This window comes from Battus philenor, unplaced genomic scaffold (assembly GCF_028537555.1).
Source record: "Battus philenor isolate CCGP_79_NKW_IND1 unplaced genomic scaffold, ilBatPhil1.0.hap1 SCAF_13, whole genome shotgun sequence".
Classification (NCBI taxonomy): domain Eukaryota; kingdom Metazoa; phylum Arthropoda; class Insecta; order Lepidoptera; family Papilionidae; genus Battus; species Battus philenor.
This window is the reverse complement of record NW_027181675.1, coordinates 4,014,833-4,030,304: the sequence shown is the minus strand read 5'-3', so window position 1 is coordinate 4,030,304 and position 15,472 is coordinate 4,014,833. Positions and strand designations below refer to the sequence as shown.

At 33.4% G+C, this 15,472-nt stretch overlaps 1 protein-coding gene across 1 annotated transcript in view; it reads left to right on the top strand.

Moving 5' to 3' along the window:
• LOC137933517 (fibroblast growth factor receptor 3-like) overlaps window positions 1-15,472 on the top strand; it is a 163,452-nt gene that overhangs the window by 15,372 nt on the left and 132,608 nt on the right. Inside the window, exon 3 of the mRNA XM_068777475.1 lies at window positions 8,163-8,257. Within this exon, the coding sequence (XP_068633576.1) occupies window positions 8,163-8,257 (95 nt within the window). The remainder of the gene's footprint in view (window positions 1-8,162; window positions 8,258-15,472) is intronic.

Below are 15,472 nucleotides of genomic sequence, written 5' to 3'. Positions count from 1 at the left end.
GAACTGTTGAATGTTCTCTTTAAAACATATTTATTTTACTTTGATTTGACCAAGAACGTTCTTGTTGAACAATTCTAAATATTATTTATTCATTCACGCTAGGAGTATTAACTGGATGTATGTTTTTCACCTTTATTTAACTCGTAGGAATCTGTAGGATACCGTAACCGTAATAGGAACTTTTCAAAAACGTAAAAAATGAATGCGCTTCTGTACTCTCTAAAAAGATCGAAATCGATCTTTCCCCGTATGGATGATGACCATTAAAAATCCGTGTGATTCGACCAAAATAGTCGCATTTCATGCACAGAGCATACCAATTGCGGCAAAACATTCTAGTCGATATTTTATTGCGGCTTCGTTCATGTTACGGGACGGTGTTGGACGGTGACGAAACGAACTGTTGGGCATAATCTCATATTTTTAACAAATAACACCAATTTGCTGATACATTCATATAAGGGTCATTTTATTATACGTTGCATTAGGCAGTACTGACTTTACACTCGCCTAGATAAGTAAAATAAATATTGTGTTATTTTAAATTGTTGCTGTTTATTTATAGTCATTAACATTAAGTCAAAACTTCTTAACGAGTTATAGAAAATAATTACGTATATACAGAATAAATGCTATTAGAAATTGTTGGCAAACGAAACGAAGATCTGTGAATGAAACTTTATTCTCCAAATCAAAAATAGAATTTACTAAAAATAATGTTTTTAACAACTAGGCAGATTTGTTTCGTACCTTGTTATGTGTTTTTATCGCATGTATCGATTTTTGTTTAACGTAAATGTCAAGATATTTATCTATAATTTCAAACATATCATCTTTTGAATGATTTGTTTATTAACAATAATTTCTCGCAACTTATGATTACGTATGAATTTAGATAGATAGCCTTGGAAACTAAAGGAAAATTTGTCATGTTTAAGGTTGTAATTGAACAGTAATTTCTTTCTTATTTTCCACTCATTGAATTATACAATGATTTTACTTACTGATCGAACATTAGAGATAGCTTTTGACTCAGCTTTTATAGCTTGATCTGTGCAGCAAATTACAGTCATAAAAAGTCACCTCTAACATTGTCTTAAACATGTGTTTGAATAAACGTTCTTTTGATTGGAGTCTTGTTCTGTGTTCGTTACATTCTGTATACAAGTCAAAACGCATTTCTACTTTTAAACAGGAATGTGTATTCATTCTCAATGCGTCAAAGAAATGAATCCGCTTTTAATAAAGATTTTAATTTTAGTTTGGAAAAAAGTGCTATTTGCCATTGCTTTCGGTGTCTAAAGCTCGCGCCTGCTTACGAGTATTGCAGTTCGCCTGAATAACGTGCGCTGCTTGTGGTTTAGGTCCCTCGCCTGCAGTGACTTTTTACTACAATGATGTTGCTACTAACACTTGTTAGTCGCATTTGCAACGCGCTGCAGTAACGACGCTAACGCATACATTACGACGGGCAAAGAACCCCGACAGTATCATGCTTGCTTCGCATACTGAATCGTGGGCGATAGCCCACAATGATCGCTTCGCGACCATCGATGCGCATGTGCAAGTAGTGCTAGTATCGCTACAAAAAGTTGCCGTGAACGACGAGTCTAACACGGTGTCCGACTATCTTAAATTGTTTACGTGCTCATTGAAGGAGTTAATAGAGGCCTTTGTATCTCACATAGTTAATAGAATATGATAAAATTCTAGATAGATGTACTTAATATAAAGCAAGAAATTGACCTGCACTGTGTGATTACACATTGTTGGTACTCTTATAATATAATGTTGTATCGTGCCATAGACGTTCACTGTAAAGCTTCCCCCAAAGAGACCTATGGGGAGATATTCCATAATCGCCAGGCTTGGTATACGGATTTGCGATAGCAGTGAGATATTATGAAACGCAGAGGACGTTGCGACACATTTTGGAAACTTGTTTGTGAGCAGTGGTAATCCTTTGTGCCACAGGAGTAATTTCAAACAAACCCTATAATAATTATTCCCTTTCTTTCTTTATTGTGTTAGGTATGGCCTGTGTAACTATTAGTAAATGAAATATATAAATAAAAGAAATATTTATGATATAATATATATAACAGATCACGTGACAAATTATTTTTTTCTTTGAGGTCTATGTCCAGAAGTATATATCCTACAACTGAAATAATGAAGATAATGGTGAATGGCCATCTCTGAGCAAATGTTTGGTGAACAGGAAGCAAGAAATATCAGTATATCTTGTAGTGCTTGATTTTTTTATGCCAAAATTCCACCACTGTTTTTTTGTGGTCGGTGTTATTAACAACTATGATATCATCTAATTCGTGTCAAAACTCGCATAATGTTGAAGACTACAAAATTACGTAAAAGTAAACATATTTTAGAAGTTGTTTTAGTCATTGTTATTGATAACGTCATAATGGACTATCTTTAGCGGTGTACGCCTAGTTTAATTTTCACAAAACACCACAAAGATAGAACTTCTGAAATCGTTGAAACTCGCTTTGAAATCTCTCGAGTCTGTGGTAGTTTTTCAAATAAATTTTCTCGTTACTACCGCAACGGTTTTAGTGTATTTGGTTTATGACTTCACAGCGCTAACTCAAAGTACATGTTTACAAGATTGACCTACTTAGATATGTCAGACAAATGTGTCAAGTTTCCTTTTTTTTAAATCCCATTAATTATTTCCTGCATGTTTTATAAACAGATCTCGCTTACATTGGTTGTAAATTAATTTATTTTCTGTAACCACCTTAACAGATATTGTACTGTCATAAGTTACTGGTTGGTTAAGAAAAAAAAATCAAGACTACTTCATAGTGATCATTCTATTTTTAATGACTTAATAATCATCGTGGTCGTTATCATTTCAGCTATGATAAGTCCACTGGTGGTCGTAGAACTTCCCCAATAATTTCCAATAGGAAAATTTTCTTTAATTTTTTCCCACTCGTTCCCCCTGTTATGTTTTAGGACAGGTAATTTATTTTGCAATGGTTTTGTTATTTGGGTTCCCCTCTTTCGTTCTTTACAATTCCTTTATTGTATCTCCTTTTGTTTATCACATTTTCTATTTCTTTTTCGCTACTATGGTATAACATTTAGTTACAATTTCAAATTCCTATCTTCATTTCTATTTTATATTTTATTTATCTTTTTACATTACTTTTTATTTTTTCCGTCCCTATACCTTAATCCTAATTTTTATTAATTACACCTTTTTAAAGTATTTAAGGAATTTGAGGCAGTGTTCGTTATTATTTATTAGGGAGACGATGGGGTGACTTTCTACCCTTTCGACTAGCTCCACCTCACACTCTAATCTCCCTCTTGCGAATACGGGAGAGCTCGTTATTGCGTGCAACAATGTCTGGTTCACCACTGGGTCATGTGGTACTCTTCTTGAGTATAAACCTGTACTTTGTTTTAATAATAACCTAAGGTTACTAAAATACTTATGTTTCCTATTTCGTGCATCGCTTAACTATTATTTATTTACCCTTATTACAACTTGTTTAATGGTGGAATTTCGTCTTAATACCTTACAGGCGTTCCTACCAGTCAACCCAACTAGTTATAATGCGATTAACCAAAGATAACCTCCCATAGGTTTTTTTGTTTTTAATTGACGTCTAATGGTTAACAACAAGTGACCGTTTTAATTCGATCTGTTTTTAGGTGTCAAGAAAAGTGTTTTTATTTATTTGCCTTCGTCATTGTTGGTTCGTTTTTTGTCTTAACGATGAAATGAAAGAAAAATATTGTCGAATTAATCGCACCGGTTTTACTTTTTCCGGCTAGCAACACATTTTCATTTTCATTTAACGCGAGATAACATTAAACGTTGTCCTAAATCTCAAGGTATTTAACGGTCTGTAGCGCTTGGGCAGCGACTTGAAATAAAATAATGTACCAACTAATATATAATCGAGTAAAACTTTGAAAGTGTCAATATGTATAAATTTTAGCTTTATTTACCCACAAGAGAAAATTCTGTAAGAAAAATTGTAAAATATTATAAAACGCTGTCGTGCCACACAGTTGGGAGAAGAAAGATACGTCTCCGTCTTCTCCCAACTGTCTGCATTTGGTAAAAGGGGGAAAAAATATGGTAAAAAAAAACACTAGCGATAAAAATTAGAATTAATAAAAAAAAGTATTATAGAACGCAAAAGACGCTGCTGCCCATCCTCTGGAAACTTGTTTGTCATAGAATATTTAATTTACTATTTTTATGATGTAAGAGGCTAAGGTGGCTCATAAAACGTTGAAAAAATACTGATCTAAATGATCCTTAGTTGAAAACCCGAATAAATTTATTAATATGTAATGTAACTGAGACCAATCATTTTATATCTGTAACATTAAACAATCAAAGTCGTTATATATCGCATTGCTAAAGAAACTGCCTTTTTCTAGACGGGGAACAAAATATTTATTTATGAACACACTGTGTCCTGTTTGTATAAAGACGATTCGATGCAGTTATTTATTATCACTGCTAGCAGAACGTGATTATCAAAAGGATACTGAAATATATTTCAAATCAACAGGAAATCGTTGGCAATAATGAGGAATGCGTTGGTTTATAACATACTTTTTATGAACTATTTAAAATATTACATACAAACCATAGTTATGTACAGTATTTACTTTGCTCTCGCTATCTTAAAAATTTAAATAGTCTGTCTCGTTGCTTACGGTATTCAACTACATCGCCTTAAAACAGATGACGTTATTACTATTGCTAATCTTAGTACTAATTTAAAGAAAAGATATCCATGCTTGCACCATGGTCTCCACTCCAAAACCATTATGCTCCTCATCCCCTGACAGCCATCAATAATAAAATTAAGTTGTCAGGTCTACACGCTACGTGACCTGCACACTTTAACTTTTCAATCCACTGGGATATGTCCGTTACATATGTATGTTTGTCGTTTCAGACTATAAACACCCACTGTTGACAATAATAATGTGGTATTATGGTACACAAAGGAAGGTGCTGCTAATACACTGGAAACTTGTTTTTGAGCAGCGGCAATTCTTTATGTATTTCGCTTGTGCGACCGATGGCCGTTGGAGCCTAAAAATTAACTGGACGAGTCAACTTTACCTGATAATGCAGCATTATTATTGGCATATGTTCGTTTTATTATTAATCAAGAAATCTACGATGAACTGCTCTACGCAAGATCTTTGATAACCGACACTAAGAGTGAATCAATATTTCACGTTTTGAAGGATTACTTCATTGAAGAAGCAATTCCTTTATCAAATATAATATCAGTAGCGACAGATGGAGCACCTGCCATGGTTGGACGTTATCGTGGATTTCTAAGCTATTTAAAACAAAATGTGTCAGGGGGTGTTAGCAATACATTGCGCCATCCATTGACAACATTTAGTTGCTAAAAATTTGAGTGTTAGATTGCATGAATCACTTCATTTAGTCATTGATGCAGTAAACCGAATCCGAAGAAACGCGTTGAATACGCTGTTATTTGCGCAGTCGTGTGAAGAAAATGATGAACACTTTCATCAATTACTCCTTCACACTTCCCGCTGGCTGTCGAAAGGCTTATGTTTGACAAGATTTTTTGCACTTTTTGTGACTATTTTAGAATTTCTGGATATTAAAGATAAAATTTTAAAAGAAAATATAATGAAGAGGAAAACAGACATCGCCCATTTAACAGATTTGTTTAAAAAATTTAATATGGTTAATTTGCAATTACAAGGCGACAGTTCAAATTTGATTAAAACAAAATCCATCTTATCCGCGTTTCATGCCAGAGTTAAACTAATGAAGCAAAATATTGGACGGGGCGAATTTTCTCAGTTCCCCAATTTGTCACAGACAAGCTGCCAGGAAGACGACGTTTCAACTTACGTTCAACATTTAAATGCCCTCTATTCAGATTTTGAATCTAGGTTTGAGGATATTTTGACTATGGTTTTATCACCGTGGATAATTAATCCATATGGTGACAGAAGAAACGAATGTCGTATTACAAGGAAGGGAGGAACTAACTGAACTAAGTACAAAAGTAGAACTTAAGGTTCAGTTTAAACGGATTAAACTGAACCTTAAGTTCTAAGATTAAACGGATATTAGCAATTCTGACTGCAAAACAACGTACCCATTACTTATCCCGTATTATGGAATACAGCGAGGAAGTTTTTTATTTCCTTTTCATCGTCATACCTGGTGGAAAGGGGGTTCAACGCTGTTACCAATCTCCTAACGAAAAAAAGAAACAGACTAGACTGTCTAGACATCATTAGCCGAGGAGATTTAAGATTAACTCTTACAAAATTGACGCCAAATGTTAATAGTTTATCATTAAAGCATCAGGTTCATCCTTCTCACTAAAAATATTGCCTTATTGCTCATGTTATTATATTTATAGTTTATTTGATGTTTATGATACAAAATTTTATTTAAGTAGTTTTAATTTAAATTCAATTAATAAATGTAAAAATTAACATGTGATTTTACTTTAAGTCTTAAACACTAAACTTCACTACAGTTAGAAATTTAAAGGAAATCAATATCAGGTAACCCCCTACTTACTTATTTACTTCTACCCAACACGGAAAAACATGGCAAGGGGTCTACGACACAAAATAGTTTGGGGAACTCTGGAATAGACAATCAAACTTTCTCTTAATTTTTTTTTAGCTTCAGTCTGTTTTTGTATTGATTTGTCTATTACAAACACTTATGACTTATGGCCATGGTACCGCAACGTAGTATTTTTTGTCTATAATTATATTAACACCTTGCATAAAAAATTTTAGAATGTCTAGAATATTATTTTTAACGCGTCAGATTACTGTTGAGTGCAGTTATCATTTAAGTATGCAAGCGGTATAAAATTAGACTGTACTTATAATTCGTTCAATTTATATCCTGTGCGATAAACAATGATAAAATTAGAACAGATAAGTAATCACAAATAAAGTTATAATTGAACAGGATAAAAATAATGAGAATGATATTGATATTAATTGAAGTTGATGAAGCAAATGGTTTTCACGATCAAGATCCAAATGTGTTCGAACAAGATTATCCGAATTAATGAATTCATAAATCATATAAACTGAAAGATTTTAACAAATCTTTATAATTCCATGGATTTCTTCGCAAGAACTTTGTTTTGTTTTTTATAGCACTGACGATATTGTACTTCAAGATATTGTCCGTCTTGAAAAGTCGTTCCGAAGTTGATGGCATGCCATCCTTTCCTCTGTTTTTCTTAGGTTATTGATCATATGTGTAGTAATAGACCATGTAGTTATTGACTTGGCGATTTGATTAGATAAACGGAAAGGATAGGCTAGGTTAGCTGCACGTCCTTCGGAGTGTGATGTATATTGTGGGAACCCGAAACTCCCTCTAGCTTCTGGGACTCTGCGCCGGATAACGGGCCCATTATGCTTGCACCACGAGTGTTTCAGGGGTAGCGTAAACTATACATACTCTAGGACGGACTAACGTAAATAGCAAAGCTTGAGGGAAGATGGAGTGGTGATCCCTGACCTGGAGATACCGCGGTGTCTATATCGCGCAGAGGACGATCACCTTGGGGCTTTAGTGGGTAGAAATCCCACGTAACGCTGTCCTCCCACAGTTGCAGGGTATCTTAAATATCCGGTAGATTTTACCCTCGCTACAAAAAAAAGTTAAGTTACGCGTAGTCTTTTAGCGTCTACTTTCCCTAAAACCTCTAGTTCGTTGAGACTCTTTGTTAACATATCACAAAGAGTCTTGGTCTTGATCTTGAGTTGGGCGAGTATAGACTTGTTTATGCTTCTTAAAGTCCATAGTATACATAACATTTTCCACAAACAAACATTTTAAAACCCTCAATTATTTTTCGATCTGTTGACCTTATTGACCACGATTCAGACCTGTATTGGAATATCGGCAATACGAGAGTCTCACATTGATTGATATGGAGATGTTGTGAGCATGGTATAAAACAAAATTCTGCATTGCATAGGGCTATTTAAGTTATATGATGAATACATTAATCCACCTAGACGGCTTTTTGAAAGGCACCTACGCAGGGGATATATTTTTCAATAGTTTGAAGTTAAAAGTTCACGTTTTTAAAGTACATTAATATTATAATTTCTTCTCATAGGTCCGCCAGTGTCCGACTATTCATTAGAGGTACGAAGCGTCACAGAAACTATTGACTGCATGACGCCGATGTGTTACGAATACAACATACCAGGGGTAAGTAATTTTTCATTGTAAATAATTTTATTTTATTAGGGTATTGCTTTGTTAGATTATAATAGCAATGGTTCAAGGGCTGTTCGCAAGTCTTTTTTGCGAAAGATAATATCAAGTTATTACCAAAATAGCGAGTGTCAACGCACGCTAGGAGGGGTTATTGATTTTATTTTTCTTATGGCTTCCGTTTCTGGGGGCCTCTCGTACCACCCCTGTCTTGGATATACAAGGACTATTTTAAAAAATATATTTTCTCACTCTGATATCATCTTTTTTTCTTCTCAATGTCAAATCATTTCATTTTTTCTTAATCGATTCATCACCTCACTTTCCACGCCTTCCCACCAGAATATTATGTTTTGTTCTGTTTTCCTTTATTTTGATTTATTTATTGATTTTCCTTTATTCTTATCATCTTTATAATTTCAGTTTTAGTTTCCTGTTTTCTTTACATTTATTACAGATTTAAGTACTTATCATGACTATTCTTATACATTTTAGTTTTTGCCTACTTGTTCCTTTTAATGGTCTTTTCTGGTCTTCCTTTTAATGGTCTTCCTTTGATCCTTGTGCTCAAAAAGGACCTGCGGCTCTCCTCGTTGTCCATAAGAGGTGCGATTTTCCTTTCTTGGACCCCTTGCTGCAAATGAAACTAGTTATCCATTCTTAGCGTACCAAATACAGAACAGCCGGTAATTTGGTGCTTTAGAACGTTTTTACTCCTAGTCTCTACACGTAGCGCATTCTGGAGCGGTTCTTATCGCCCGGAGCAATAATTTCTCGTCAAGCGAGTATAGCATCATATCCAATACAGTAAATACACTCCAATAGTTATATGATCATTAGTTTTCTATGTCAAACAGAAGATCGAATCTCTTTGGACTTTTAAAAGTTTTTTTAATTTGTCAATGTATATTAATTTTTTTTTGTCGCTTATGTATAACAGTATTTTATGTATGAATGTATGTTATAAATTTATTCATTTTAATTAAATGTTGTGTTTTGTATTTGATTATTAATTATATTTTTCGTTAGTTTACTTTACATCAGGAGCCAGTTCCTTTTTCATCCTACATTACATACGTTTATCTTTGTTCGTATCGGAGGCATGTCGCCTCTATTAAATTACGAATCTTTTCCAATACATCCAAAGATTCTTTGTGAGAAATCTCTGAATGCGATAAGTCCGCCTTTTGTACAAATGGTTCTATGTTTTATTTTCGAAAGACTTGTAATGAAATAATAAATAAATAACTTGGTTTATCATAGCTCGATCAGCGTAGCTAACTGCATTACACTTGCGTACGGCGAATCATGTAAACATTTACTAGCTCCCGAATTCCGAAATCTCCGAGTTCGGTGACGTCATAGAGGTAGACTTTACCAAACACCGTTGAATATCAATACGTCGAAGTGATATATATACATATGTAAATATATATATCGTCGTATTCCGTATCTTGTTTAAGGACAGGACACTTACAATTTTTAACTGATTTTTTTCAGGTTCTTCTTATATTTTATATTTCTTCTTTTATTCTTATTACAATCATTCATTCGGTCTTCAGACATAATTCACATAATCTTTCACACTCGTTCGTTTTTTGTTGCTACGTTTTTATCGCCTTTTATTCATCACCTCACCTTTCGAGTATCACAGGTAGCGGGTTTCTCCCAATTTTATATGATACTTATACTGTATTAATTACTACATTTGTGGATATTATCACAGTTTTATATTATCACATATTATAACAGTTTTTCTTTTTTCTAATTTACTTGTTTTCTATATTATGTATATGACTTCAATTTTGCTTACCCGATCTAATATTTTGATGTTTTATTTTTGTAATTTACTCATCGCCCATTATCACGGCGATGCTCTCCTCCCTAATATTTTTTCCTAACAGGAGTTCGAAGTCGCGAAGGAGTCCACCGAATACGGGACAGTCGGCCACTAGTTGCACCATGGTCTGGTCCACCTCCGAATAACAGAAACACGAGGGACTCACCTTGAACGTAAACCTGTGAAAGTACTCCGAGGATTCCCCTGTACACCGTGAACATTATAAGTAATACTCGCGATTAGGTTTGAAAGGCCATAGTTACTGACCCAAAAGATATATTACATTAATAGGCGAATTTTGATATAAACATTTGTTACTACCACATCTAATGGAATCGTTAATATTTTTATTATAATTTTATATTTCATATACAAGTAAAACTGGCTGAATACGGCAAAAGCTAGCTCACTAGTTAATACCATAGTCTATGTTTAACGACATTTTTTTAAGTTTTTGAATTATGATTTATTAATTGAACATACATAAAATTACTCAAAACCATATTTTTGTATGTGTCTTAATCAACTGATTTAATCAGCATACATGGTAACCGGCTATATGCTATTAAAGTTAATATACCGCTATCCAGTTGCAAGTTACATCAATAAAAGCAAATAACCATTAAAAAATATTATAATGATTTAAACAATTTCCTATAAATAAACAATATTTTTAGATGTACACTTAATTTTTATAGTATTAAATATAAATTAAAATCTTTTTCCTTTGATCACGGTATGACTTTACCGTAAATTTATATTGACAAAAAATTTAGAAAATTGAACAGAAACTGGAAAAATATCAGAAAATAATGTTTTAAGGTTTGCTTTAAACTTCGTGCGTTAGACAGCTCACGCCATAATCATTTATTTTGTCTTTAATAATATTTATATTATCGTAAAAAAATTATTTATTTGTTTCACATATTTATTTGTTCACTACAAAATTAGTAAAAATAATTTAACTTTTGCTTTGGAAATTTTTTTCTTTTGGAAAATTTGGAAAAAAACTTTTGTCTGTTAAAAAAATTCTTATTTTTCCTAAACGCGAGTAAACTCGAGAGCGATGGTAAGTTCAGTACGAAGCTATTTATTGAGCCCAAATAACGAATTGGACGATACCCTAAAAAGTTTTCCAATTCCAAGTTTTCACTAACTTCGTAATATTTCATTTGAAGATTTGCTTTCGGTACAAATATTCGATTACCATTTAAAGTGAGAAATAAATTTAGGTCTTAAATTTATATTAAGCATTTAATTGTGTAATAATTTTATAAAAGGTAGTTTTATTTTTATTAAATGGCAACACTAATCGACCCCGTCACTTTTTTGTGACAACTTCCGATTAAAGGATTGAGAGTGGTGGGGTTGATACAGCGTTTTGACTATTGAGTCGGGAGCTCGGTCACTCGTTCGATAACCATCGAAGTGATAAGTTGTCTAGTGGAAACTATGTTAGTTGGCCTATAAGAGTATTAAAAGTGGAATAAAAGTATTTACTGCGCTGTGTTTACCATTTTCTGATTATTGAATGTTATATATGTATGTTGTAGGTCATTTGAACAACCTTCTTCTCTTGCTTTAGTATACAAATATTAAGGCATTATATTATGTAGGTTTCCTAAGTTCTTACAATATAAACAACATGTATACAAACATGATGAAACTTAGGTAATAATAAGGCTCCAATTAATTATGTATTCTAAGTTTAATGGTCCAAAGTTATTTAAATTTTAGCAACAATAAACATTTTGAAAGTCCTCTCCAGACAATAACTAACATATAATATAAAAAGTAAACACTTCCCGTATTAATTAACTATCATTTATATTACGTTAAGGAGGCCCCAAAAATTAAAAAAAAAATTTAGTCCAATAAACTAAAATATAAAATGAATTACGTAAATAAAAATTAAACAAAGAACACTTAATAATCGACGCTTGAGATATATGAAAATAAAAATGTTTCTTTTGTTCAAAACAAAAGTTTGAGGTATTAGGTGCCGCAATAATATGGACGTCTCAAAATATTACCCTTTCGTGAATACAATCCTTTAACCTACTCTACATATATATATATATTTTCTTTCGACTATGAAAGATATTTCCGTTGTGCCAAATCAAATGCCGGGTACTTTTTTTATCGACAACAGTTAAAGCATTTGACCCTTGTCTCGCCTGAATTGATGACGAGGTCTACGATGCAACATGTGTAGAAGAAACCAATTCACTCTTGGCTTGAAGACTCCTCAGTTATAATCAGCTGGAAACAACGAAGACGGTTAGCTGTTCCATTTCTTAGTTGTTCGCATAATAATGTTAGTATCAAAACGCTTAACGGATTTAAGGAATTTCAAACTTGTCTTGTCCGATGGAAGGAGACGGGAGAATTATTGTTGTAACTCGATAAACGGGCAACTTTTCGCAGATGCTCCAAGCTTTTAAACTCGCTAAAGCCTTGTGGCCATTACCAATAAACCTTGTGGCTCGTCTCTATATGGAGGACAAAGCTTCGAGCTGGATCCATCCCATAGATTGCTACAGACTTGTACACATGACCCGATTACTACACACAGACTTAAGAGCTGTTCCTCGTGTAAAACACTGGCGAAACTTACCTAGAATATATAGAGCTTTTATGCAGCTTATTTAGCTTTGGACTTAATAAACAAAAATGACTTTGTTTATGGAAGACGATGGAAACTAACATTTTTCTACGATTTTGTATAAAAGTAGTAAAAAAGGTAATAAAACTATATAAAACAGGTCTAATAACAAAATAATATAGGCGAAAGGAACTAACTGTGATAAAAATAATAATAGCTTGTATAACATTAACATTTTTAAGAGAATGGAACAAGTAAAATGATTAAAAAATGAAATGTGAAATGTCAAGTTATTGTTATATATGCGGATTATGTGGCGAAAGATAGAAAATGAAGCATAAATTTAATGAGAAAAAATGCTGTGACTGTGAAGGATAATGTGAGGAATGTAAGACGAAAAAATAAAATATTTTGTGACAATTATGAAAAAGAAAATGTTAATATACAAAAAAACTGTTTAAAATAATTATGGAAATTAAAGTCCCCATCCAATAAAAGAGCGCTCGGTAAGGGAGGCCGTAAAGGGATATTAGACAAGATGTTTCGTACTTTCCTGAACGCTGCCCATTGATAAGATAATTATAAATTGGCGATATATTGATTCTTTATAACCACATATCGTATTAATTCATCTATACACATAAAAAATATAATTAACGTTTGGATCAAAAGTCATTTAGGTTGTGCCAAATCTTTTGCCGAATACTATGCTTATCTACGACGGCCTTTAGTAACCAGATCTATTTAAAATATTGTTATGTTTTCTTTTGCTCAATGTAAAACATTAATTAACAATAAAATAAATAAAGCTTTGCAAGGCACGGTTTGCTTTCAACATTCACGACGTGATCCTAAAACTAATTACATTGACGGTAAAACTAATTACAAAGTTTTCAATGACATTTCGCCTCTGTTGTTGTTGTCCGCAGTCAAATTTTAAGTTATTTAATTATATAACACGTCAAACATAATATTTAGGACAGGTTTTTGAGAGAAAATTACGCGTTTAAAATTTTCTTTCACCGTTTATACAAATGTTTGGTTTTACGTAAGAGTGGAGGAAGGTCGATGAAAATATTCAATCAATTAGCTAACCCCGAAATTCAATAAGAAGAATCAATTAATGTAAAAAACATGAAACCTACGTGGTGCCAACATGGACGATGTATGATATAGTTCAAAATTTGTGTTAAAAGATTACGTTCCAAAAAAGTCATTACATTAATGGCTTTGGCGGCCGAGTAATACGGGTGGTTCCAACGGATACAGTTTACTGTGTTGCAACTTACAGTTTACTGAACTTATAACCCATGTTTTAACATGGGTTATAAGTTCACAGCAGTTCAGCAATAACAACAGAATATTTTAGATTTTGCAACATTTACCCAACCACAAGAGTGTTTGCGAGGCGTTACTAGTAAAAGAGCACAATACTGACGAGGTGTAAAAGCCAATTGCATACAAAATATGCATATAAAACTAAAATATGGGTTATAAGTTCACAGCAGTTCAGCAATAACAGCAGAATATTTTAGATTTTGCAACATTTACCCAACCACATGAGAGTTCGCGAATCATTACTAGTAAAAGAGCACAATAATCACGAGGCACAAAGGCCAATTGCATACAAAACATGCATATAAAACTTTACCTATCTGCAAAAGAATCAAGATCGCCGTCGTAGTTCGAAGAATTGCTCGTTTGAAGTGGCAATGGGCACATCGTTCTTGCAACCGATGGCTATTGGGGCTTAAAGGTTCTCGAGTAGCAACCACGAGCTGATATGAAATGCTTTACTGCTAATAAATCTGGATCAAAGAAACTGTAAGCGGCCATTGTAATAAAATAAACATTCAAAACGTATTTTTATTTAACTTATTTAGGAGACTATAGATAAAATAACTTTAAGTTCTACTTTCAATACATCGTCGTCATTTCGGCCTGTAGACGCCCAAGGTAAAGCCTCCCCCAAAGATGGGGAATATGCCACGCTTAACACGTGGGTTGACGATCGCAGATGCCATAGGACTCCTTTCGAAACTCACCGATATAAACTCACTTAAAAAACTCATCAAGACATCTTTTCATCTCACACAACTACTAAGCAGGCACGGGTACTGCAAGCAATACCTGCACCGTTTCAAAATAATCGATAATGAGACTTGCCCATGTGACGACTCCACAGTACAGACTTTTCATGATTTAACTTACTTTGAATCAGATGCAGCATCTGAGCTGCTCCCGATTCGAATCCAAGAAGACGTTACCACGTGATCTTATGTGAAAATCTTGATATGCCTCCGTTCAACTTACTGGATCTTCTCAAGAAAAAATCTACAGCAGAATCTTTTGATGAGTTGGCCCGGCACATTGTCCTAAATCTCAAGGCATTTAAAAGTCTGTAGCACTTGGGCAGCGACTTGAAATAAAATAATGTACCAACTAACATATAATTGAGTAAAACGTCCAAATTGTATTGTTAAATTGTATAAATTTTAACTGTATTTACCCATAAGAGAAAATTGTGTAAGAAAAATTGTAAAAAATTATACAACTCTGTCGTGCCTCGCAACTGGAAGAAGAAAGATCCGTACCAAATAGTGGCAACCCTCTCCCAACTGTCTGCGTTTAGTAAAAGGGGAAAAAATATTGTAAAAAAAAACTAGCGATATAAATCAGAATTAATAAAAAAAAGTATTATAGAACGAAAAAGACGATGCTGTCCATCCTCTGGAAACTCGTTTGTGAATAAGTTAGTTTCATG